Source organism: Aegilops tauschii, chromosome 5 (assembly GCF_002575655.3).
Source record: "Aegilops tauschii subsp. strangulata cultivar AL8/78 chromosome 5, Aet v6.0, whole genome shotgun sequence".
In the NCBI taxonomy this organism is placed as follows: domain Eukaryota; kingdom Viridiplantae; phylum Streptophyta; class Magnoliopsida; order Poales; family Poaceae; genus Aegilops; species Aegilops tauschii.
In genome coordinates this window covers 295,676,652-295,699,805 of record NC_053039.3, presented here as the reverse complement: position 1 = coordinate 295,699,805, position 23,154 = coordinate 295,676,652, and the positions used below count along the sequence as shown (strand labels likewise).

At 46.3% G+C, this 23,154-nt stretch overlaps 1 protein-coding gene across 1 annotated transcript; it reads right to left on the bottom strand.

Annotated features, from left to right (window-relative positions):
• Positions 1–19,133: 19,133 nt before the first annotated feature.
• LOC109754712 (ubiquitin-conjugating enzyme E2 28) lies at positions 19,134–21,580 on the bottom strand. The gene is made up of 3 exons (XM_020313618.4): positions 21,362–21,580; positions 20,169–20,386; positions 19,134–19,613 (listed from the first exon to the last, which is right to left on the bottom strand). Exons 2-3 carry the CDS (start codon positions 20,382–20,384, stop codon positions 19,383–19,385), a joined length of 447 nt encoding a protein of 148 aa, XP_020169207.1. The 5' UTR covers positions 20,385–20,386; positions 21,362–21,580; the 3' UTR covers positions 19,134–19,382.
• Positions 21,581–23,154: the final 1,574 nt, after the last annotated feature.

Here is a 23,154-nt window from a genome sequence, read left to right as displayed (position 1 = left end):
CAACAAGCAAGATGAGCATGGTCAAGTCGTTGGAAACAAGGCTCGTCTCGTTGCCCAAGGATACAATCAAGTCGAAGGGATTGACTTCGATGAAACATTTGCTCCTGTGGCTAGTCTTGAAGCCATTCGCATACTGCTAGCCTATGCAAATCATCACAACATCCTTCTGTATCAAATGGATGTGAAGAGTGCGTTTCTCAATGGCAAGATTGAAGAAGAAGTGTATGTTGCACAACCTCCTGGCTTTGAAGATCCAAAACATCCTGATATGGTATACAAGCTCAACAAGGCATTGTATGGCCTCAAACAAGCCCCTCGCGCTTGGTATGACACACTCAAATACTTCCTGAAGAGCAAAGGCTTCAAACCTGGTTCCCTGGATCCCACACTCTTCACGAAGACATACGATGGTGAACTGTTTGTGTGCCAAATATATGTGGATGACATTATCTTCGGCTGCACTAACCAGAAATACAGTGATGAGTTTGGACACATGATGCAAGAGCAATATCAAATGTCCATGATGGGTGAGCTGAAATTCTTCCTTGGTCTTCAAATTCGTCAACAAAGCAACGGCATCTTCATATCTCAAGAAAAATACCTCAAAGACTGCCTGAAGAAGTTTGGAATGCAAGACTGCAAAGGTTACACGACGCCAATGCCAACTAGAAGTCATCTGGGTCCTGACACCAATGGTAAAGAGTTCGATCAAAAGGTATACCGCTCCATGATTGGTTCTTTACTTTATTTATGTGCATCTAGGCCAGATATAATGCTTAGTGTTTGCATGTGTGCCCGATTCCAAGCGGCACCAAAGGAATCACATCACTTAGCTGTGAAGCGAATTCTTCAATATTTGTCTTACACCCCAACACTAGGATTATGGTATCCAAAGGGCTCAGAGTTTGATCTAGTTGGATTCTCGGATGTTGATTATGCTGGTGACAAGGTGGATCGCAAGTCTACATCAGGCACATGTCACTTTCTGGGACGATCACTTGTATGTTGGTCTTCAAAGAAGCAGAACTGTGTATCTCTCTCCACTGCTAAATCTGAATACATTGCTGCTGGATCTTGCTGCGCTCAGTTTCTATGGATGAAGCAAACACTCAAGGACTATGGCATCCATCTGAAACAAGTACCACTCCACTGTGACAATGAAAGCGCCATCAAGATTGCCAACAACCCAGTTCAGCACTCGAAGACAAAGCACATTGAAATTCGTCATCACTTTCTCAGAGATCATGTTATGAAGGAAGATATTGATATCATTCACGTCAACACTGAAGAGCAATTGGCAGATATCTTCACAAAGCCCTTGGATGAGAAAAGGTTTTGCAAGTTGCGGTGTGAGCTAAATATCTTGGAATCCTTGAATGCCCTGTGATCAGGCACACATCCTAACACTTATGCATGTTGATGACTTAGATGTGCAACACACGAAGTAATGTATATCTTCAATCAATGAAGACTTACACTCTGAGTGTGAATACATTAATGCGGAATTTGACTTCGGAGCGCCACGATAATTGTGCGCCGTTTCTAGGTCTAATACTTCCTATACGGTGGGTAACGCCACCACCAAAATCTTGTTTGAAGTGTTTCTCCTCGCGTTACATTTGCTAAGTCTTCGCATTTGTTTTATCTTCAACATTGATTTGTCTTCCGATGATTTTCACCTTGTTGATTTAGTTCTATGCAAATATTTTCATATACTTGTGTTCTGTCCTCTATAGCATTCACTTATAGCTATGTCGTCTCGTTTGAACCTTTTGGACTAAGTGAATGTGATCGGACCCTAACCTCTCTATGCTTCTACCTCAAACTCTATCTATCCAAATCATATGCATTCTGTTGAAACTGTCGAATGTCTTCTCTGCGTCCTTGTCAGCAGAAGATACAGAGACAAACATTAAATCTATTTTAAATGCTCAGTCCTAATTGCCTGAAACCCGGAGAAGCCGGAACGACCACCCGACAGTCCAGGCGTGCGTGGGAACATGGAACAACTTCCAATGTGTTGCATGTTCGCCACGTGTCCCTCAGATGTGAACCGCCAGGGGCATCTGCATAATTGCGTTGTGCTGTCCCTCTCCCTATAAATGCACATCACATCACGGTCAAAATCTTTCTTCCACCTCTCCACCTCGACAAACCCTAGCGCCACCGCTAGCTCTTGACGCCGGCGACGAAGCGCTTAGCTCCCGCGACCTCACCGACGCCGTCCTCACGCCGGCCGCGGACCTCGTCTTCTCCGCCGCCGCCGTAGGTGTCCTCCGTCGCCAAGTTAGGGCACGGAAGATCGAACTGCTCGGCCTCCTCTTCTACTCCGTCTAGCAGTTCATCGTGTGGTAATTATAAATCTCTTTTTATTGTCTTTTTGATCTGATGGATTCATCTTTCCTTACCAAAAGTGGTTTCTGCCTCCACATATTTGGATCTATCCTGTTCTGCATCTCATATTATGCCTAGTATATTCACTTATGCTTCACACGTAGTTAGATTCCTCACTTGTACCTATTCTTGGATTCGTACAAATCTGGAACCAACTCTCAACATATAAGTGAATGTCTTCGCGCTATGAGGTCAATGTCTTCTAAACTGATTTATCTTCAAAATCTTATGAGAATGCATATGACCTCTTCCCCTTCCCTCGCATCTCTAATGTTGTCCCAGGTACATGTCTGTGGGAGAATCCCTTGGTTCTCATAGTCTGCATTCATTTGCAGAATTCTTACAGCATCACATCAATTCTCCCGAAGCTAGTTCCTGTCTGACCAGCAGACGGAAGCCTTTGCAAGTTTTGAAGCCTTTCAGTCTGAACTTCATGGCAACAGAAAAGTCCGCAAGGAAGGGCGGCAGGCAGCGCCATGGGGGAACATCAAGGGATTTGCCACCAGATCTCTATGAGCTATACAAGACTGATCCAGAAGAGGATTACAATCAGCGCAAAACACGAATCCAATGGATTCGAAGATATTGGGCCGAGCAATGGTTCAAATACAGGTTCGTGACCCAGGAGTATGCTGAGAAGAATGCCATCAAGAGCCCTTGGGGAGATATTCTCTTTCGAAATCTTCAACCCAAGAACAAAGCTGAAGCCATTGCTCAGGGTTTCTACCCCTGTATGGTCCGTGGACTACAGCCTGCCAATGCCGACCCATCATCATTGCTATGGTGTCGTGAAGATAATCTTTTCAAGCGCAATTTTCAGCATGCAAAGGCATCGGCCAAAGAGAACAAGAAGAGTCTCGGATGCGATTTCAACCAAGGGCCTTCTGCTCCGCGGGCTGATGGCACACGAGATGCCAATCCAAATGTCATCGGCCCCTTCGACAACTTTGATGGTCTCCTCTCCTACATCGCTGCTCAGAGGGCCACGGTGGATCAGTCTGGAGATGAAGCTGATTCTGATGAGGCTCCTGCTCCACCAAAGCCTCAAAAGCAGAAGAAACCCAAGGCTTCAAAGCCCTCTCTGCACCACGAGCTTCGCGAGTGAAGCCTCTGGCCACTGCTCCTCCTGCACCAAGTGTGCAGTCTGAAGATCTCTCTCGCATCTCCAAGACAAAGAAGCCCATGCAAACTACTGGTCAAGCACTGACCCCAGCTGCCGTTCTGAGGAATGAGAATGAAGCCATTGATCTGTCTAGTGACGACGATCTTGGCGATGGTGCTCTTGAGCTGCTGATAAAGAGCAAGCAAGAGGCGGAAATCTTCAACGATCTTCCCCTTTTCGATGTGGACATCCTGAACAAGTTCATTGATGAATGGTTTGATAGCCCAAACCTCAGCTTTGATGATCTTCAGCTTCATGTTGGCCTCAGCGTTTCATTCCATGGAGCCATTGCTCCTGAGTTGTCTCTAGCTCAAAGGATTGTTGAGCTAAAGAACAAAAGTGACTATGAAAAGGCTCAGTTCAAGAAGCATATGGCCAAGCTCAGTGTGACTGATGTCTAAAACTTCAAGCAAATGATGCATGAGCTCAAGGAGGCATTTCACAAGAAACGTGATGAAGCTAAAGGTTCACGCGAGTGCATGAAATTCCTTGCTGCCAAATGTGTTCAAGCTTACAATGAAGCTGAGAAGCGCAAGTCACTTGGGCGTCCTGGCATCGACCCCAAGATGGCTGCCAAGAAGAAGAAGAAGCCTGCTGTGGACCAAGCTGAAGCATCCAGGCGGGATGAACGTCGCATTGTCTTCCCCGCTAGTATGACAGGCGTGAAGCCAAAGGTCCCCACAGTGGCTTCAGATCTCAAGAAAACAAGGACAGCCGAAGCCGAAGCCAGAAAGCGCAAGTCCAAGAACACCATTGATGAAGCTCCACCAACCAAGAAGAGAAAAACCAAGAAGAAAGATCGGGCTGCTCCCACAGAGCCCCCCGTCGTCGAACCAATCTCAGTTGCTCGTCCTGCGTCTGCACACCAAGAGCGTCGGTTGATAGTTCATGAGCCTGCTACCACAGAGGCTCCTGAAACTAAAGAGATTCCAGCTGTTGACCCCACCGCAGCTGAAGACAATGGTCACCAAGACAATGTAGAAGATGATGAAGTCCTTCCTCAGATCGAGTACAGCATGGTATCATCGCCTGTTCTCACGAACAGCGAACTCATCAGCATTGCTCGTCCTTTGACGCCAATTGCTCAGGATGATTCATGGGCTTATCACCCTCAAGACTCCCCCCGTGAAGAAGAAGCACCAACTACTCCCCCAACTCAAGTCACCACTCCAGTACTTGAAGATGAAGACTTTGTGGCCCAGACAACTCCATCTCCACAAGCGTCGCCAGTGTTTCGCAGGCTTCGCAAAGGACCAAGGCCACAAGTCACTCTTTCGAGTGTTCCAGAAGGAGAAGAGCACCAATCGGTATCTCGCCAAGTATTTCCTGAAGCCTCTCCAACTGTGAACATCTCCGAGTATGAAGCCAAAGCTGCTGAAGACATTCCGGCTGCATCAGCTGATGAACAAGAAGAACCAAGATGAGAAGAAGAACGTGTTGCTACACCCCCAACTAATCTTGAAGTTGTTCTCGAGGAGAACGTGTCCGACTCTCCAGCTACTCAAGTGGAGGTTAACAATACTGAGGCAGCCACAAACAACACTACTGAAGCCGATGACGTTGTCATGGCTGAAGCTGATGTGGTGCCAGAAGTTGTTGCACCTGAAGCCAATGCTGCACCTGAAGCAAATCTGCAGCCTGACGTTAATGCCAATGCCACTGCTCCTGTACCGCCTCCAAGGCCACACACCATTGAGCAAGCATTCGATCGAGTTTAGCTGGTTACTGTCAGATGGCCCATTCTGGTTCCTCCACTTGCTGCTGGTCCGCAATTTGACTATCATGTAGAGCACAGGCCTCAGGTCCAGAAGCCTAAGCCCAGGTTGCCAAGGTTTCCAGGTACTACAACTTCACCAGGATCTTTCAATGCAAATGGCTTCATTGCACACAATACCTTCTTTGATAGTGCCAAGAACCCCTACTCCAAGCCAAGAATTTCATCTGATCGGTTCTGGAGCTATCAGCACCGCAGTTACTATTCTTGTGTTCTCTATGATCAAGGGCGCATCTTTCCACATATGCGTCTAGACTGTGAAGCTATTGTTGGACTGCCCTGCTTAGAAGAAGCCCTTGACTGCTTCCGTGATGCTGCTCTTCTGAACTTTGTGACTGACAAGAGCATTGGAATGAAGAGCTTCTGCTACAATTCTATGCTACCCTCCACATTCGCGGCTTCAACAGGGATCCGAAGACATGGATCCTTGAGTGGATGACAGGCAATGTACACCATGAAGATAAAGCTCTTGATATCATTGAGCTCACTGGCCTGCCCACTCCAGGTGAACTCTTCGAGCCTGGTTGTCAGCTTCATCGCAATGCTTTGGAGAGCATCTTTCAGAAACCAGAGCCCAGCATGAGCCAAATGCTGAGCATGATGAAGCCACTGCCACGCGACGCTGAATACCCAAGAGAACTCTTTGTTGAAGACCTAGAGTATCTGCCCCGCACTATTTATCATATCATCAGGCGAACTCTATGGCCTCTCAAAGGACATTCTTATGCAGCGAAGCTTGAAGGAGCAATGAAGACATTGGTCTTTTATATCTTCAATGGCATCAGCTTCAATGCTCAAGACTTCTTCATCAGACAATTGGCTGCATCTGGCTCTAACCTCTTTGGTCTGAAGTTCTACGCTCCATGGGTTATGCGCCTTATCAAGCTTCATTCAGCTATCAACTATCAGCCCTCTGCACGCAATCATCTGATATTCTTGCCAGAGGTTGATATGGCTGTCAAAGCCATCTACCCAGAGCCTGCCAAGGAGCCTGTTTATCTTCACAATGCTGATCACCAAAGCTTCACACAGCCCATTGAAGGAGTTTAGTTCGTCACTCGTTTTTATCCTTTGGCTAGCAATACACGTGCACCTCACCGTGCCCATACTGAAGCCACTGAAAGCACTATTTCTCAAAGGCCTCAGAAGCGATCTCATGTTCTCAATGACCGAGAGCGTCTCGTCGCCTTGCATCAAAAACAGGATAAGCATCACTACTAGTTGAAGCGTCAGATGCAAAGCTCTTGGTGGATGTCAACCGTATTCACAATCTTGCCACCAAGAATGCATTTGTCACACATGAGACCTGTAGGAGGTCATGGAAGAGTCTGACATTGCTCAGTGCTGAAGCTGATCTTCAAGACGATGGCTTCACTGAAAGATTCAAGTTTGATTCCACTCCTCCCAGGAATGTTGTCTTGTGTTGGACTCCCTCACTTGAAGATTCTGACTATTCCTCCTCAGCTGCAACTGTTAATGCCAGAGTCATTGATGACCAAGATGATGCTACTTCACCACCTCCAACTTCGGCGCGTATCGACACTGCACCAAGTTCTTTTGCACCACCAAACCTCAACGACGACCCTGCTGCTTCACCTACTCCTCATGGGAACAAGTAGAGGCTCTATGTATTCAAACCTTTTTGGTCCTTACTGACAAAAGGGGGAGAAGCATATGAGTTGATAGTCTTCAAGCGGGTCCATATGGGTGGTTGCTTTATATTTTGCCAAGTGTTTACAACTCTCGCTCTTGATACTTTTGGTTATTTGAGTTGTAACACTTCAACTTGATGGTCGTCTGCTACTTTTTCTACTATTCTGTGATGCGATGATAAATCCCGCACGAAGTCATATTGCAGACGTCCATTTTTCATTATGCATGTCATTATCTTCGTTATATCTTTTCATGCATGATGAATTGCCTTCATAAGTTGAAGAGGATCTCTACAAGTACAACCTGCCATGTGCATTTGCATTCCAAAAGCAAAATACTTATATGCACATCTTCAGGGGGAGCCTTTTGCTACTTATGAAGACAATACCTTAATCCTTTACAATTTCACATACTTTTATCCCCGTTGAAAACCTCAACCAGTTTGTCATCAATCACCAAAAAGGGGGAGATTGTAAGTGCATCTAGTGCCACCCCTAGTTGGTTTTGGAGTATTGACGACAAACCTGGTTGAGGGACTAATGTGTTTGTGAGAATTGCAGGATAACACAGGTAGTAGTCCCTCATTGATTTGATTTACCTACCGGAGATGACCCCTAAAAATGTGTGAAGACATTGAAGACAATGGTGGTATGTGAAGATATTCACATTGAAGGCTATGACATGAGAAGACATTGCATGAAGACTTTGAAGCGCGAAGACATAGTTGTTTCGTAGTTTCATTTTCTTCTTTGTTGAGTCATATGAACCACCGTACTATTAAGTGGGGTCCAAGTGAACAAAGTCAGAGTGACTGAAGTGATACTCAACCAAATCCTATGTCTTCGAGCAAACACAATGAGAGCAAATCTTACCGCAGATGAGTCAGCTTTACTTGTAGCCCAAGTCAAGCTGTCGCGTGTGTTTGAAATCTGACCGTTGGAACACGTGTCAGTTCCTTAGTGACCCAGGGTCATTTCGGACAAATCAGGTCGGGTTGCCTAGTGGCTATAAATAGCCCACCCCCTACACCATAAATTGGTGGCTGCTCAGAGTTAGTGCACGGCTTTTGTCGTTTGAGAGCAACCCACCTCCGAAGCTTTTGAGAGAGAGAAATCCTTGCAAGGACAAAGCCCAAACACCCAGAGCCAAAGAGTGTTAGGCATCACTGAAGTCTTTCTGTCCGCGTGACCTGAAGACTTGTTACACTTGAGGACTGTGAATCCTCCAGCCGGTTAGGCGTCGTGTTCTGAGCATCCAAGAGTCATTGTGGATCGCTGGTGAACGAAGTCTGTGAAGGTTTGGAAGTCTACCTTGAAGACTTACCAGAGTGATTGGGCGAGGACTGAGTGTCCTTAGCTCAAGGGGAATAAGGTGAAAGACACGGTCTTCTGAGTTAAATCTCAGCCTCCCTAACCAAACGTACAGTTGTCACAGCAACTGGAACTGGTCCAACAAATCCTTGTCCTCACCAAGCGACTGGTTCTATCTTCTCCCTCTCGTTATTTACAGTTTGTCTTCGTGAAGTCATTGCCTGCCTGTGTTACCTGTTTGACTTCACTGTGTGACTTCTATTGTTGTTTGGCTTCACACTATCTTCCATCCTGATCATTACTACCTAGCTGCTATTAGTCTTCATGCTTTCACTTCATTGAATACTTGACTATGGCCTGCCTAGTGTAGTCTACCTTCCGTTGCATGTTAATAGGTTCATTTCTATCGTTTGTCTTTGAAACTCCCATGTTTTGAAAACTTCCATAAAAATTGCCTATTCAACCCCCCCCCTCTAGTCGGTAACTAGCACTTTCACCTAGCATAGCAAACACACAACTTTCCCCCCCTGGTTCATCTGTTCAAAAACGCGAAACACCGGGAATACTTTCCCGGATGTTTCCCCCTTTGCCGGTATCATCTACTACCGCGTTAGGGCACAACTAGCACCGATCATTGTCATGTCATGCATCGGCATGCATATGTTTGCATTATATTTATTGTTTCTTCCCCCTCTTCTCTCGCTAGACACCGAGACCGACACCGCTGCTACCCAGTATGACTACGGTGTGGATGACCCCTCCTTCTTGCCAAAGCAACCAGGTAAGCCCCCCTGATCACCAGATATCGCCTATTCTTCTCTCTACTGCTTGCATTAGAGTAGGTAGCATGATACTGCTTTCCGTTAATCCTATCCTGATGCATAGCCTGTCCTTGCTACTACTATTGTGACCTTTACCTGCAATCCTACATGCTTAGTATAGGATGCTAGTATTCCATAAGTGGCCCTACATTCTTGTCCGTCTACCATGCTATACTATCGGGTCGTGATCACTCGGGAGGTGATCACGGGTTTATACTTACATACATATTATATGATACATGTGGTGACTAAAGTCGGGTCGGCTCGTAGAGTACCCACAAGTGATTCCGATGTGGGGGCTGAAAAGACAGGTGGCTCCATCCCGGTAGAGGTGGGCCTGGGTTCCCGATGGCCCCCTACTGTTACTTTGTGGCGGAGCGACAGGGCAGGTTGAGACCACCTAGGAGAGAGGTGGGCCCGACCCTGGTCGGCGTCCGCGGTTACTTCATAATAATACGCTTAACGAGATCTTGGTATTTGATATGAGTTGGGTCGTTGACCTTATACGCACTAACCGCCACGTGGGACAAGATATGGGCAACCGGCGTCGTGGTATCAGCAGAAGCTCTTTTTGACGTCAGCGACTGAGCGGCGCGCGCCGCATTGGACCGTAAGCCCGCGCTTGTATTAAGGGGGCTAGGTCTGCTTCCGACCGCGTACGCAACATGCAGGTGTGCAATGGGCGATGGGCCTAGACCCCTGCGCGCATAGGATTTAGACCGGCGTGCTGACCTCTCTGTTGAGCCTAGGTAGGGCTGCGACGTGTTGATCTCCCGAGGCCGGACATGACCCAGGAAAGTGTGCCCGGCCAGAGGGATCGAGCGTGTCGGGTAATGTGGTGCACCCCTGCAGGGAAGTTGATCTATTCGAATAGCCGTGTCCACGGTAATAGGCGACCCTGAGTTGTACCTTGACCTTATGACAACTAGAACCGGATACTTAATAAAACACACCCTTCCAAGTGCCAGATACAACCCGGTGATCGCTCTCACACAGGGCGACGAGGGGAGGATCGCCTGGTAGGATTATGCTGTGCGATGATACTTGGTGAACTTACCATCTACTCTCTTCTACATGCTGCAAGATGGAGGCTGCCCGAAGCGTAGTCTACGACAGGACTAGCTATCCCCCTCTTATTCTGGCATTCTGCAGTTCAGTCCACCGATATTGCCCCTTTACACAGATACCCATGCATATGTAGTGTAGATCCTTGCTTGCGAGTACTTTGGATGAGTACTCACGGTTGCTTTTCTCCCTCTTTTCCCCCTTTCCATTCTACCTGGTTGTGGCAACCAGATGCTGGAGCCCAGGAGCCAGACGCCACCGTCGACGACGACTCCTACTACACCGGAGGTGCCTATTACTACGTGCAGGCCGCTGACGATGACCAGGAGTAGTTTAGGAGGATCCCAGGCAGGAGGCATGCGCCTCTTTCGATCTGTATCCCAGTTTGTGCTAGTCTTCTTAAGGCAAACTTGTTTAACTAATGTCTGTACTCAGATATTGTTGCTTCCGCTGACTCGTCTATGATCGAGCACTTGTATTCGAATCCTCGAGGCCCCTGGCTTGTATTATGATGCTGGTATGACTTATTTTATTTTTAGAGTTGTGTTGTATATCTTCCCGTGAGTCCCTGATCTTGATCGTACATGTTTGCGTGTATGATTAGTGTACGATTGAATCGGGGGCGTCACAGCCGGCACCCACCGCAACGACATCACCATCATCGACTCAGCAGATGAACCTGAGGAGTACACGGGTCCACAAGAGAGGTCGCACTCTTTTGTTTCTGCTTATGTTATGCATTGCTTAATATTACATGCTACTTTATTGTCCTATTCACCTCTTAGACTCCAAATCAGGTCCAAATTGATGTTCAAACTTGAGTTCTAAATTAGTTGTGGGGCACATATCGAGGCAGCAATGAATAGTATCTCTGTCTAATATCTGGTTCATCTAGGGTATGCCTATGTTGTTCATCTTGGGTGGGAAACAAATAGAGCAATCATCATCTGTTTTTTTAATTAAATTAAAGCAATCATCAGCCTGCTATCATTATTTTTGGATCCATCCACTGGTTGTTACCATTCCTCTAGATTTCTGTATGCTCTCCTTACATAATCTCACTATATTTTTTTCGTATGCATGTCAGATATTGTACACAGTCATGCTGAACATGTAGAGAAAAAGAGAAGAGTTTTGCACGGCAATACAATGTCATGCAGACATCAGTCCATGGTGGGTTCAATGGCAAACTCTCCCCCCCCTCTCCAGATTGTAATCCAGAGGAAGATATCTATTCTGAGGCGGATTTAGACGCAGCTGACCACTCCTATTTACCCCCAAGGAGCATTCTCTAACTTGGCATGACGATGTTAGTCATATCATGCATATGTTGCCTTGCAGTGCCTACTTTCGACATCATATATGTCATCTGCTTAGTTTAGACATGTTCTGTAATGCCACATGTTTAGTTTCAATATCATATATGGGAATTTTGCAGTCTCATGTCTTTTAGCCGGCCATAATATATGTGAAATGTGCAATGCCATCCTGTTTAACCAGGCATCATATATTTGAATGATATCTAGCCCATCCTTTTCTTCATTAAATTTCCATTTGTCGACAATGTTTGTACATTAAACTACTCTTCCTGTGAATCAGCCATTTGAGTGGGTGATGGAAAAATCTGAAGTGAAAACAAGGCCTTCAGAGCAGACAGTGCTACCTGTCGAAGCAGATCTCTTGCTGGGTCTCGGTAGCTCCTTAGAGATGGATTCAGAGACAGATGACCAGTCCTATTCCCCCACCGAGGTGTATGCTCTAACTTGGCACGGTTCTACTGCTCATATCATGCATATGGTGTCTTGCATTGCATAGTTTAGACATCATATACACAATATTCAACACCATGTTCTTAGTTCAGACATCATATATGCGAATGCCCTCCGCTTAGTATATAAATCACATATGTGAATTAAATCATGCGATCCTGGTTACTTAGATAACATGTATATGAATTATGTCATGCGATCCTGTTTAGTTAGTCATCATATCTTTGAATTATGTTATGCTATGCTATCCAGTTTAGATAGACATCATATATGTGAAATTATGTCATGCTATCCGTTTTAGTTAAACAATATACGTGTCAATTATTTAATACCCTCTTTTTTCCACACTATCTATTGCATCTGTCTCTCCTACAATGTCTGTACATTCAACTATGTTTCCTGTTTATCAGCCATTTGAATTGGAGCGGGTGATGGCAGTATCTACCGGAGTAAAAACATGGTCTTCAAATAAAACAGTGCTACCTCTTGGTGGAGATAGCACCCCGGTTGTACATGCACGAGAACCAGCCCTACCACACATAACCCAGACTCTCGCAGATTTTACCCCTACTTCGATGGACAGAGAACCAGCTTCACCCAATCTAACCCCAACCCCAGCAGATAGTAACCCAGTTCCTGTTGACACAACACCATCTCCACCACAGAGCTCCCAAACAAGAGCAGTTAGTAAGGCAGCTCCAGTGCCCAAAGCGCCAATACTACCACGGCGAACCCCAACTCCATCAGTTAGTACACCTATTCCTGTGGAGGAAGCACAACCAGCCATTCATAGTTTAGCATATATCGCATTTGATGTTGTTAAATCCTATGTGTGTATCTTCCCATCATGGAAATATTATACTGAAGATGAAGGAAAATGCCAGTTGCAGGTGTTTGTCCAGGAGTTATGTGTAAGTAATATTATTCATGGCAATTACTTTGCTTTGTCCCATACATTCTACCTCCATGATGGTTATAATACAACAAATTTTCCCATTTTTCTCTATAGAGAAGGACCGGTTTGGAAACTCAGGATGAGGTAACCTGTGCTAATACCTCTGCTATCTTCAAGAATGCTTGGTGGCAGTATCGGAACTACCTGAAGAAAGCGTACTTCACTGGCAAAGAAACTCATCAAATTCCCTTACGTTCTCCTGAGACACATTTACTGGACGATGACTGGGAACGCCTTATTCTTTATTGGTCCCGAACCAAGAATGTGGTAAGGTCTATGAGCTCATTTTATTTTAAGTACTATATGCTTGTGTCTTACTGTACTCTGTTCATGTAGAACAAGTGCTTAAACCTGAAGAACAACTGTTCTCATTTAAGATTCCATTGCTATCGTGCATACTGCTTTGCTCTTGTATCACTGTATTTACTCATACAGACTTAATTTTTAAATTGAACTATCCAATGGAAAGTCCAATGGCACAACAGGTATGTTTACGCATGTTTCTTTAACAGGTTTGCTCTTATAAATAGCTCTGTTGATTTCAATTTCAATTGTGTATACAGTTGACTTCTCATATCATGCACATTACTAGCATCATAACAGGGCCAATAGTGTTGTTGTACATGTAGACCCGTGGTACCCATTTGAAATCTTGTTGTGCCGTTTAGTTTCCCACGCTTTGTATTCTTTCGGTGCTGCTTTCTCTTGAACTGATATGATTTGAACCGTGTCTCTATTTTGATTTGGCAAGACAATGAAGTGACCATAGGACATAGATATATGTTTGTTTGATGCTTTTATAATGTACTACTTGGCAATAGAAGACTTGGTAGTTTAATCTTGTCCACCTTACTAATGAACTAGTTCACCAAAATGAGTTTCATATACTAGTACATGCTAAACCTGTTATGTGTCTGCTTGTTTCTTCTTTTACAATGCTGACAGAATATTGGGGAAGAGTGCCTTATTAAGCAATGATAAAGGAAGTAATGCAGATAAGGTTCAGGATCGTGAGACATCCTTGTTGGTCTCCAACAAAGCTGATAAAACAGCTAAGGAAAACTATCTTGAAGATAGTGAGGCAACCCCAAAGTCCTGTCTTGGTTTACTGTTCGAGTTACTGGCCACTACCGCTTGCACAAGCTATTCAAACTCACTGTCTGAATCAGTTCGGTTTCTTGAGTCTCAACTACAAGCTGAAAGACATTGATCAGCTGTGCTGCGACAAGAAGCGGAAGGACTGCGGAAGTCCCTGGAGCATTCAGATGCATACTTTCTGGTGCAACAACAAGTGTTGGAGGATTTTAGCGCCAAATAGGACAAAGCTAATAAGCTTGCTAAGCTTATTGCCAGCATGGTGGATACCCAGGATAACGTTTCTTGAGCTCTTTTGATGTTGTTTCAGTTATGGACTTGTTTTGCTTCCGCATTTATTTGCACTAGTGGCCAATTTTGACGGCCTGTGTATGTAATATGATGCTTTGTTCGCTATATTTGCACTGGTGGCGAACTTTGATGCCCAGTGGATGTAATATGTGTAATAGCTGTAATAGGCTAGCGTTAGTTGCTTGCTTATTTATTTCCTTATTGTCTTATTTAGTTGTTTGCTTGTAGTCACTGCAGTTCTTTTTCCGCGTTTTTCTAGTGGCCACAATAACCTATTTTTGATAACTAGGCCACAATAATCATGGCAACACACGGACTGTTGTAACCATGGGCCTCCTGCGGGCCGTAGGATCCGTGGGCCTTCTACGGGCCGTAGGATCCACGGGCCTTTTACGGGCTGTAGGATCCATGGACTTTCTACGGGCCGTATGATCCATGGGCCTTCTACGGGCCGTAGGATCCATTGGTCTTCTACGGGCCATAGGATCCATGGGCCTTCTACGGGGAGTATAATCATTTCGCCAAACATGGGTCATACTATTCGTGGACCATAACGGGCCATTAATAGGCCGTATTTGATAACGCTATGAAAACAGCCCAACGGGTTAATGGGCCACAAACTGGCCGAATGTAACCACGGGCTGTATTTGGCCCACAAACGGGACAGGCCAGTAACAGACCGTGTCTAACCGAATTCTAGAAATGAGCCCAAGAATAAATGGGCCCTTAGAAGGCCGAAAGTTAACGCGGACTGGAAACGGTCGACAAAATAATGGGCCTTTAATGGGTATAAAGAGATACACTGTTCATTATGGGCCAGTTTCATCTCGGGCCTTTAATGGGCCGAGAGTTACAAAGGGCCTCATATGGGCCGAAAGACATCATGGGCCATACATGGGCCGGAAGTTACAACGGGCTGGAATCATATTGGACGGCCCAAATGAAGCTACTGGGCTTAATTCCGATAGGCCGTAACGGGCCGATAGTTAGCGGGCCGTAAATGGGCTATATACGATCAGGCCATTAACAGGCTTGCCGTGGGCCGGCCCGTTACCTTTTGACCAAGTCAAACAGGCCAGCCTTTTCACCGGAATGGGCCTCTGTTGGGCCGTGCCACGTGTCGATGTATCATAGGCACCTCCTGTCCAATGAATGGATGACATCTGTCCCAATGGTGAGCCAACACGTGTTTCCTCTGGCCAATGAGAATTTTACACGTGGAAAATCCCCATTGGTCCGGGCTGTTAACGGGTTATCGGATCCAAAACCGGACCCGATAGCTTAACGGCGACCTGTTACGGTGGATGCCACATGTCGGTCACCCTTGACGAAAGCACTTCTATGGCGCGCGATTTATCGTCATGGAAGTGGACACTTCCGTGATGATAATTTTGGTAATGTCATGGAACACTTCTACGACAGCACAGGTATGACTATCTTGATTCTGTCATAAATTTGTCATGGATGTACATGCATGACAGAAAACGTGACCTACTGTGACAAACACGTATCATCACGGAAGTGTATTTTTTGTAGTGATAGTGTTATGAGTTATGTGATTTGGTAAACGAATGTTGTTCGAAGTCCCGTATGAGATCACAGACATGACGAGGAGTCTCGAAATGGTCGATTGATATATAGGAGGATAGTATTCGGACACCGGAAGTGTTCCGGGGGTACCGAGTATATATCGGGTCACCAGAAAGGGTTCAGGGCACCCCCGACAAAAGATATGGGCCTAATGGGCCAAGAGGGGAAATGCACCAGCCGCTAGGGGCTGGTGCGCCCCCATATGGGCCGAACCAAAGGGAAAAGGAAAGGTGGGAAGAGAAAGGAAAGGGGGGAATCGGCCTCCCCCTTCCCTTCCCCCTCTCCCCCCTCTTTCCTTCCCCCCTCCGGTAAATAAGGAAGGGGGGCGGCCGGCCTAGGAGGAACCCAAGTAGGGTTCGGTCCTACTTGGGGCGTCTCCTGGCCTCTCCCCTCTCCCTCCCACCTATATATATGTGGGGGGGTGCCCCTAGCACACCCCAGACAATTGCCTAGCCGTGTGCGGCGCCCCCCTCCACAGTTTACACCCTCGGTCATATTTTCGTAGTGCTTAGGCAAAGCCCTGCAAGGATCACTTCACCATAACCGTCACCACGCCGTCGTGCTGACGGAACGCATCTACTACCTCGACGTCTTGCTGGATCAAGAAGGCGAGGGACGTCACCGAGCTGAACGTGTGCAGAACGCGGAGGTGTCGTGCGTTCAGTACTTGATCGGTTGAAGCACGAAGAAGTTCGACTACATCAACCGCATTAAGAAACGCTTCTGCTTATGGTCTATGAGGATACGTAGACACACTCTTCCCCTTATTGCTATACATCTCCATGGATAGATCATTACGTGTGCGTAATTTTGTTTTGTTTTTCATACAACATTTCCCAACACCTTCTTGACCGACTAGGGCTCCTTACCTCCTCTTCGGTAAGTGTCCCTCGTGCTTCTTCATGCAAACGATCAATCGCCACCACCGCTCCAAGCTCTTTACTTCCATGCAACAAGGGCCATCGGTCGAAGTGTTGGAAAGCCTCTTCGGCCGCTCGAAGGAACCTGTCGAGGGATGGTCTTGATCCATCCAACACACAGACATCCGAGGGCGCAGCTTGCGTGTCTCCTTCCACGTAAGTATTATTTTTACCGTGGCTTTTACCGAACCGTTTCACGTTTTGGTTTGGCTCAACAAGTGTGAGCACGTGTCTCCTTCCAGCATCAGTTGTGCCAAACTTACCTTCGAGCGCATTCCACAAGTTTTGGTGACGCACATGTGAACATATGCGCGAACCAACTTGTCTTCAATCACACTCAGAACTGCTCCGATAAAGATGGTGGTTGCCTCCCTAAATGTCTTCTCCTGTTCAGGAGCAATCGTTTTCGTGGGAGACACACCACCAACCCAAAACAAGTTCATGTTTGTGAGCCACAAGGTGGTCCTTGTCTGCCAACGCTTAAAATGCGTCCCGATAAAATTTTCCGGTTTCAGAGTAACGACAAGCCTTGAATCGAGAAGTGCCTAATATAAGGTTTTTGGATTGTTGAAAATATCAGCACATTTTGATTAGACTAATCCACGAATAAATAGTAAGCATGACAATTACGGTATTCAACTCATACTGATACCTAAGCATGTGAGTACATACAGTACGTACGAACCGAAACATCTACGAACAACATATATATGGCTAGCACATGAACGAGTAAACGAGGGATGAACAAATCATACCCTCCGGTTGGTCAGGCAAACACGATAAGACTCGGCTCGGCTCATTCCCGCAACATGCGGCGCGCGCGCGTGTCGTGACGAGGCGAGGCGGGCGGCGTAGGAGGAGGAGCGCGCTTGTACAACTCCTCTTCCCAAGCTCAAATAGCATGTGGTAGAGCTGCCCTTATAAAGGGGTCTCACTCTTATTGTAGTAGTATGGTACTCCCTCCATTCCATAATGTAGTGCGTCCGTACTTTTCGAGATTTAAGTTTGACCATAAATTTAACCAACATGGACGACTGCGGTGGGATCAAAAATATTTTTTGCTCCCACCATAGTCGTCCATGTTGGTTAAATTTATGGTCAAACTTAAACCTCAAAAAGGGCACGCTACATGGAGGAAGTAGTATACTTCTCACCACTTGCCATGCACCTAAATGTGCGTTAGAAATTAACCAGAGATTCTTGTCATATATGAGCCAAAGTCCATCTATACTCCAACATTTTCTGCATAGAATTCACTTGTACTACTAGTTTTCATAGAGAAAAAATCATTCACTCCAACTTCGTGTGAAAAATCCTACGTTTTTCCTGCGCATAATCAAACACTCATACTAATTCTGTAGCATTGAGGATGACATGCCACTCTATTTTCTTTTTTTTTTTCTATTCCTGCATTTTACAAATCCTTCGAATCAAAAAGGCCCGGAGGGAGTACGTACTACGGTGCACATGATTTGATTTCCCACTGCTTCTTCAGATTTCTCTGTTCTGCCTTTGTTTTCTGTCTTTCTAGTAGACAAGGGGAGGTCCATGGACGCATGGAGTAAGAAGGACATCATGGCTGCATGCCACGGGCCCATACTAACTCCTGCTCTGAAATCTGGCAGACCCAGCCCATGTGTAGACAACTACGGCCAGCTGGTACCTACCATATGATCTCTTTCTTACAGGGGCACACATACGCACAGTGCAAATGTGGCAAGAAATGCCACATGGCATGCTTTTCCCAAACATGATCTGTGGCTACAGCTGTACCAGAAAAAGAACTGCACATTGTGTAATTATTACCAATATTACTAGAAGCAAAGAGAAATGAAGCGCTGGATGTATAGTCTGAACCCTGTGTCCCTGTCTGCTTACTTACCTGATCAACATTCTAATTACTCTCGTCCTCTGATGGTCGTCCGTTCATGCATCTCTCGCGGACAAGTCGTGCATGCATGATGCGTTCAACCCACACACGACACCGGTGAGACACGTGCAAGCTCTCTCCTATCCTCCCAAAGAAAGAATGCTCAGGCCGTGCCTTTCTGGTGCTGCTGCAGAGTAATGCCAGGAGGACATATGGACCATAAAGCAGATATCTACTGGACCTATCAGCGAGACGCTGGCCAGATTTTAGAAGCGGGGCAGACAGTCCAGCAACAAGCCAGTGCCATGTTTGGCTAACTGTCAGTCATCACATGTCATCATCACCAGAGGGCCACAGGCGAGCAGCAGCACTGAACTTGGGGGTACTCACTGGAGCCACAAGCAATTGACCAGCGCTGTTTCACCCGGATCCAACAAATGAAAAGGGTACTGGAGAAAGCAACGAAAACACCACAAATTCTTGAAAATGTTTTGTCTTGATACATACAGGTCTTCAGGGACAGGGTGTACACCCAAAGTTTGGAGAAAACGGAAATGCAAACATTACCCAATTTTGACAACTGTACACAAGTAAAAACTGGTTCAGAGAAAGCCAGATACGGGGTCTCTTGGGCATCGTCGAAGCTCAGAGGGCGGGAAACCGGCACGACACAGAAGTTCTCTTACACGATGCCATGGTCATCTTTGCAGCGATCAGCCCATGGCGTACTTCTGGGTCCAGGCCCTCGCGGTGTCCTCATAGCGGGCTCTCTGGTTCTTGTAGAGCTGCGCGATCTCCGGGACAAGGGGGTCGTCGGGGTTGGGGTCGGTGAGCAGGGAGCTGATGGAGAGTAGGACCTTGGATATGGTCAGCGCCGGGCTCCACTGCTCCTTGAGGATGTCCAGGCAGATGCTGCCGTTGGAGTTGATGTTCGGGTGATACACCTGCAGCATCCCACAGAAGATTCAGGTTTCGTAGAGGCATACATATGCAGCATTGTTCAAAGTAGCTTCAAAGTAACTGCCCTACTTGACAGTTATTCTATTTGAATTTCCTGAGGTAATATTGATAGGATAGAAGCTGTTTAACATCCTGTTTTATAAATTCTCCTTTTGTGTTCTTGACTTCAAAACTTATCAAAGTAGGACCAAGCCCAATGGAACCAACCGTTGCTGAGTTTGACAGATCTATTCTGTCATGAATGACAAACTTTACCAGGGAGTAAGCTACACGCTGTTGAAGAATGTGCGTCTCTATTTAGCAGGTGTAGCATGTAACAGAACACATCTGACTGGAATGGGTAGCAGATAACGAAGCAACTTTACAAAAAATATTTTGAATTTGAAACGAACCCGTTCGTCTTGCATTTCCTAAAGACATATTCATCGACTAACAGATCAGTACCAAGGTCAAGACTGAAGAGTAATCATGAGAAAATGAACAGTTCGCAACAACGAAGCGAAAAAGAGATTGGCAGTAAATCACAAACACCAGCTCACCTTTGTTTGGAAATTCACTTTTGGAGGCTTAAAGGGGTAATCAGGAGGGAAATGGATGTTGACAAAGAACACCCCTCCTGAGTAGGGGCTGTCACCAGGGCCCATAATTGTGGCCTGCCAGTGGAATAGATCCGCCCCAGCAGGCCCAGCGCTGCATGATGTTGGTGGATCCTTTTGCAAATCCATGAGCTCCTTCTGAATCCTTTTGTTCGCCATATCTGAACACACAGAATATGATGATGAAAACATAGCAAACAGAGTTGAAGTTCTTTTTTTTAAATAGAACATGATGGTCGGAACACCAATGCATGTGGACACATGAACTTTAAAGTGCAGAGCACTCAGCATATCATGTGACAGATGAACTTGATGATGGAAATCTCTTATAGTTATATATATAGGGGAACAAGAGTTATGGCATCTACCAAGGTTCCGAGTTCTGACATATCTATGATGTCATTCATGATCTTGTGTCTTTGCTCTCCCTTTTATTTTACAGCTTAGTTAAGCATCTGCAGGTCCATCGCACCTCAATGCAGTAATCGTGAGAAATTCCCTAGATAGAAACAGAGAGAAATTCCTACGTAACTACACCAGAAAAAAAAAATCTTAGATCATGTAAATATTCTTCGGGAAGATGCTAACAGGTTGCCACAAGTTCTCCACTAACATCCAGGAAACCAACCAGCAAATGGAATGGACTGTTAAGCATGCTGAATCTGTTCGTCCGAGCCGCCACGTTCCAGAGACAAAACTTATCCCTTTCTCTGATGATGCTTCTTTTCTTTCTACTTTTGCCGGCACAAATGCAATCTACTTTTCAGGTTCCCTAAACGCTTTCAGTAGTACAAGGCACAATAATATTCTGAAGATTGAAGGCGAAAGCGTCCCAAATCAGGGGTTAATGAGGAATGCGATTGTTCTATCTTTCTCTCTCTCTCCCCCAAAGTCAACCCCGATCGATCGGCAAGCGAACCTAGCACAAATTAGGCCAGCGCGAATCTTGCATTCCCAGAGACAGCACAGGCCCCTGAATTCGCTGCGCCCAATTAATCCTAACCAACCAATCTCTTCTAGCGGGAAATGGCAACGACGAATCAAGAACGAAACAACCCCCTTCATCGAGCTAGATGATTTCAGCGGATCAAAATAAATATTTAACGGAGCGGGGAGAGCAGATTGATCATTGTTACCTTGGCTGTAGGTCTGGATATGGCTCTGGATTGTTCCCCCGAGAGAACGAACGAACGAATCGATTCCGGCAATGATTGATGGAGCAGGTGGGAATGGGATTATAGACAGGCGTAGGGGGGCTGGAATCGATTGGAGTCGTCGCTACTCTCTCGCGGCCTCCTCCTCGTGTGCCATTGGCCGGCGCTGAATCTTTTAGTTCAAGCTTGACGTGGCCCGCCTGTCAGGTTCTTCAGGCTCTTCCTTTTTTAATCGTGTAGCATCTTATCCATGGTTGGTTTCCCCTCTTTTTCTATTGATTGTTTGAAATTAATGTGAGAGCATGTTCGACCCCTAAAACAGACACAATACTCGTCTGCGCACACGTCCGCCGACATGAATACAGAGACGATCATCCAGCCGTGTACCTCGAACGTCCAGACATATTTTAAATGAAATTTGAATAAACCAGACCATTTCCATGTAAACTCAATGGGAGCAAGTGTTCTAGCAATGGGCTACTTTTGCATATTCATTTTTATTTTTCTTATCTTGGGAACAAGTCTAATAGTGATATGCTGACGCATCTCAATGTCTATGTTATGCCCTCGCTAGGATTTTGGCCCTCCTTTGATTACAATTCTGGATAGAAGAGGAAGGATTGGGGAAGAAGGAAAGGGAAGTTCAGCAAGTGCTAATTCTCGACGCCTCTTCCTGCCCGTGCTCCACCTACTTATTTCCCCTCCTTGCTGCTGGTCGTCGTCTGCTGGACTTGTTGGGCCCGCCAGGCTCGATCGAGCTGGCGACTGCGTCTTGAGGCATTGGGCCTTCTCCCCGGGTTGGGCCACCACATGACATTCCCCACCCCTTGCGGCGCGGCTTGACCCCAAGCCGGGTGAGTAGGAAACTGTTGATGCAGAAGAAAGGCTTCCTCCCAGGTATCCTGATCTTCACTTCGACCCGCCCAGTGCACCTTGAGGCGAGGTTTCAACTTGCCACCGCGCTGGAAGAGCTGCTTTTGCACCACCGCCTCAGGACGGAGAAGACACAACGATCTTGGAGCGACCATGGAGACGTCTGGCTCGCTGGTCATCTTGGGCGGCACTTGTTTCTTCAACTGCGAAACATGAAGCACGTTATGGATTTGGGAACTGGCTGGCAAATCAAGCTTGTATGCCACAGCGCCCACACGACTCAACACTGTGTACGGTCCGAAGTACTTCAGCGACAGTTTCTGATTGCGACGAGCAGCCAACGAGGTTTGCAGGTAAGGCTGCACTTTGAGAAAAACCTGATCCCCCACTTGAAACGCGCGCTCGCTGCGATGTTTGTCTGCATGTTTCTTCATGCGCTGCTGAGCTTTCTGGAGGTGTTGTCGGAGGAGTGCTGTCATGGATTCTCTTTCTTCGATCAGCTCCTACAGGTCTCCACTGGTGGCTGGAGCAGTAATGCCAAACGGACGAGGCTGATACCCGTACAGAGCTTCAAACAGAGTAATGCCAGCCGCCGTGTGGTATGTGGTGTTACACCAATGTTCGGCGAGTGCCAGCCATTTCGCCCACTTGGCTGGAGCATCGTGCGTAGAGCAGCGAAGAAATGCCTCGAGACATTGATTCAATCTCTCTGTCTGGCCATCTATCTCCGGGTGACGTGCCGAGCTCATATTTAGAAGAGTGTCTGAGAGCCGGAATAACTCTTGCCAAAACAAGCTAGTAAACACGGGGTCACGGTCAGAGATGATGCGAGCAGGCATACCATGAAGTCGATAGACATGGTCAAAGAACAACTGAGCCACTTGCAATGCCGTGTACGGGTG

Bases quoted from the DNA above. Each gene is read 5' to 3' on its own strand.
- LOC109754712 (XM_020313618.4), bottom strand. From the start codon at position 20,384: ATGGCGAACAAAAGGATTCAGAAGGAGCTCATGGATTTGCAAAAGGAT. The intron at 19,614-20,168 runs GTGAGCTGGTGT...GGGATGCTGCAG, and splicing joins AAGTGAATTTCCAAACAAAG to GTGTATCACCCGAACATCAA.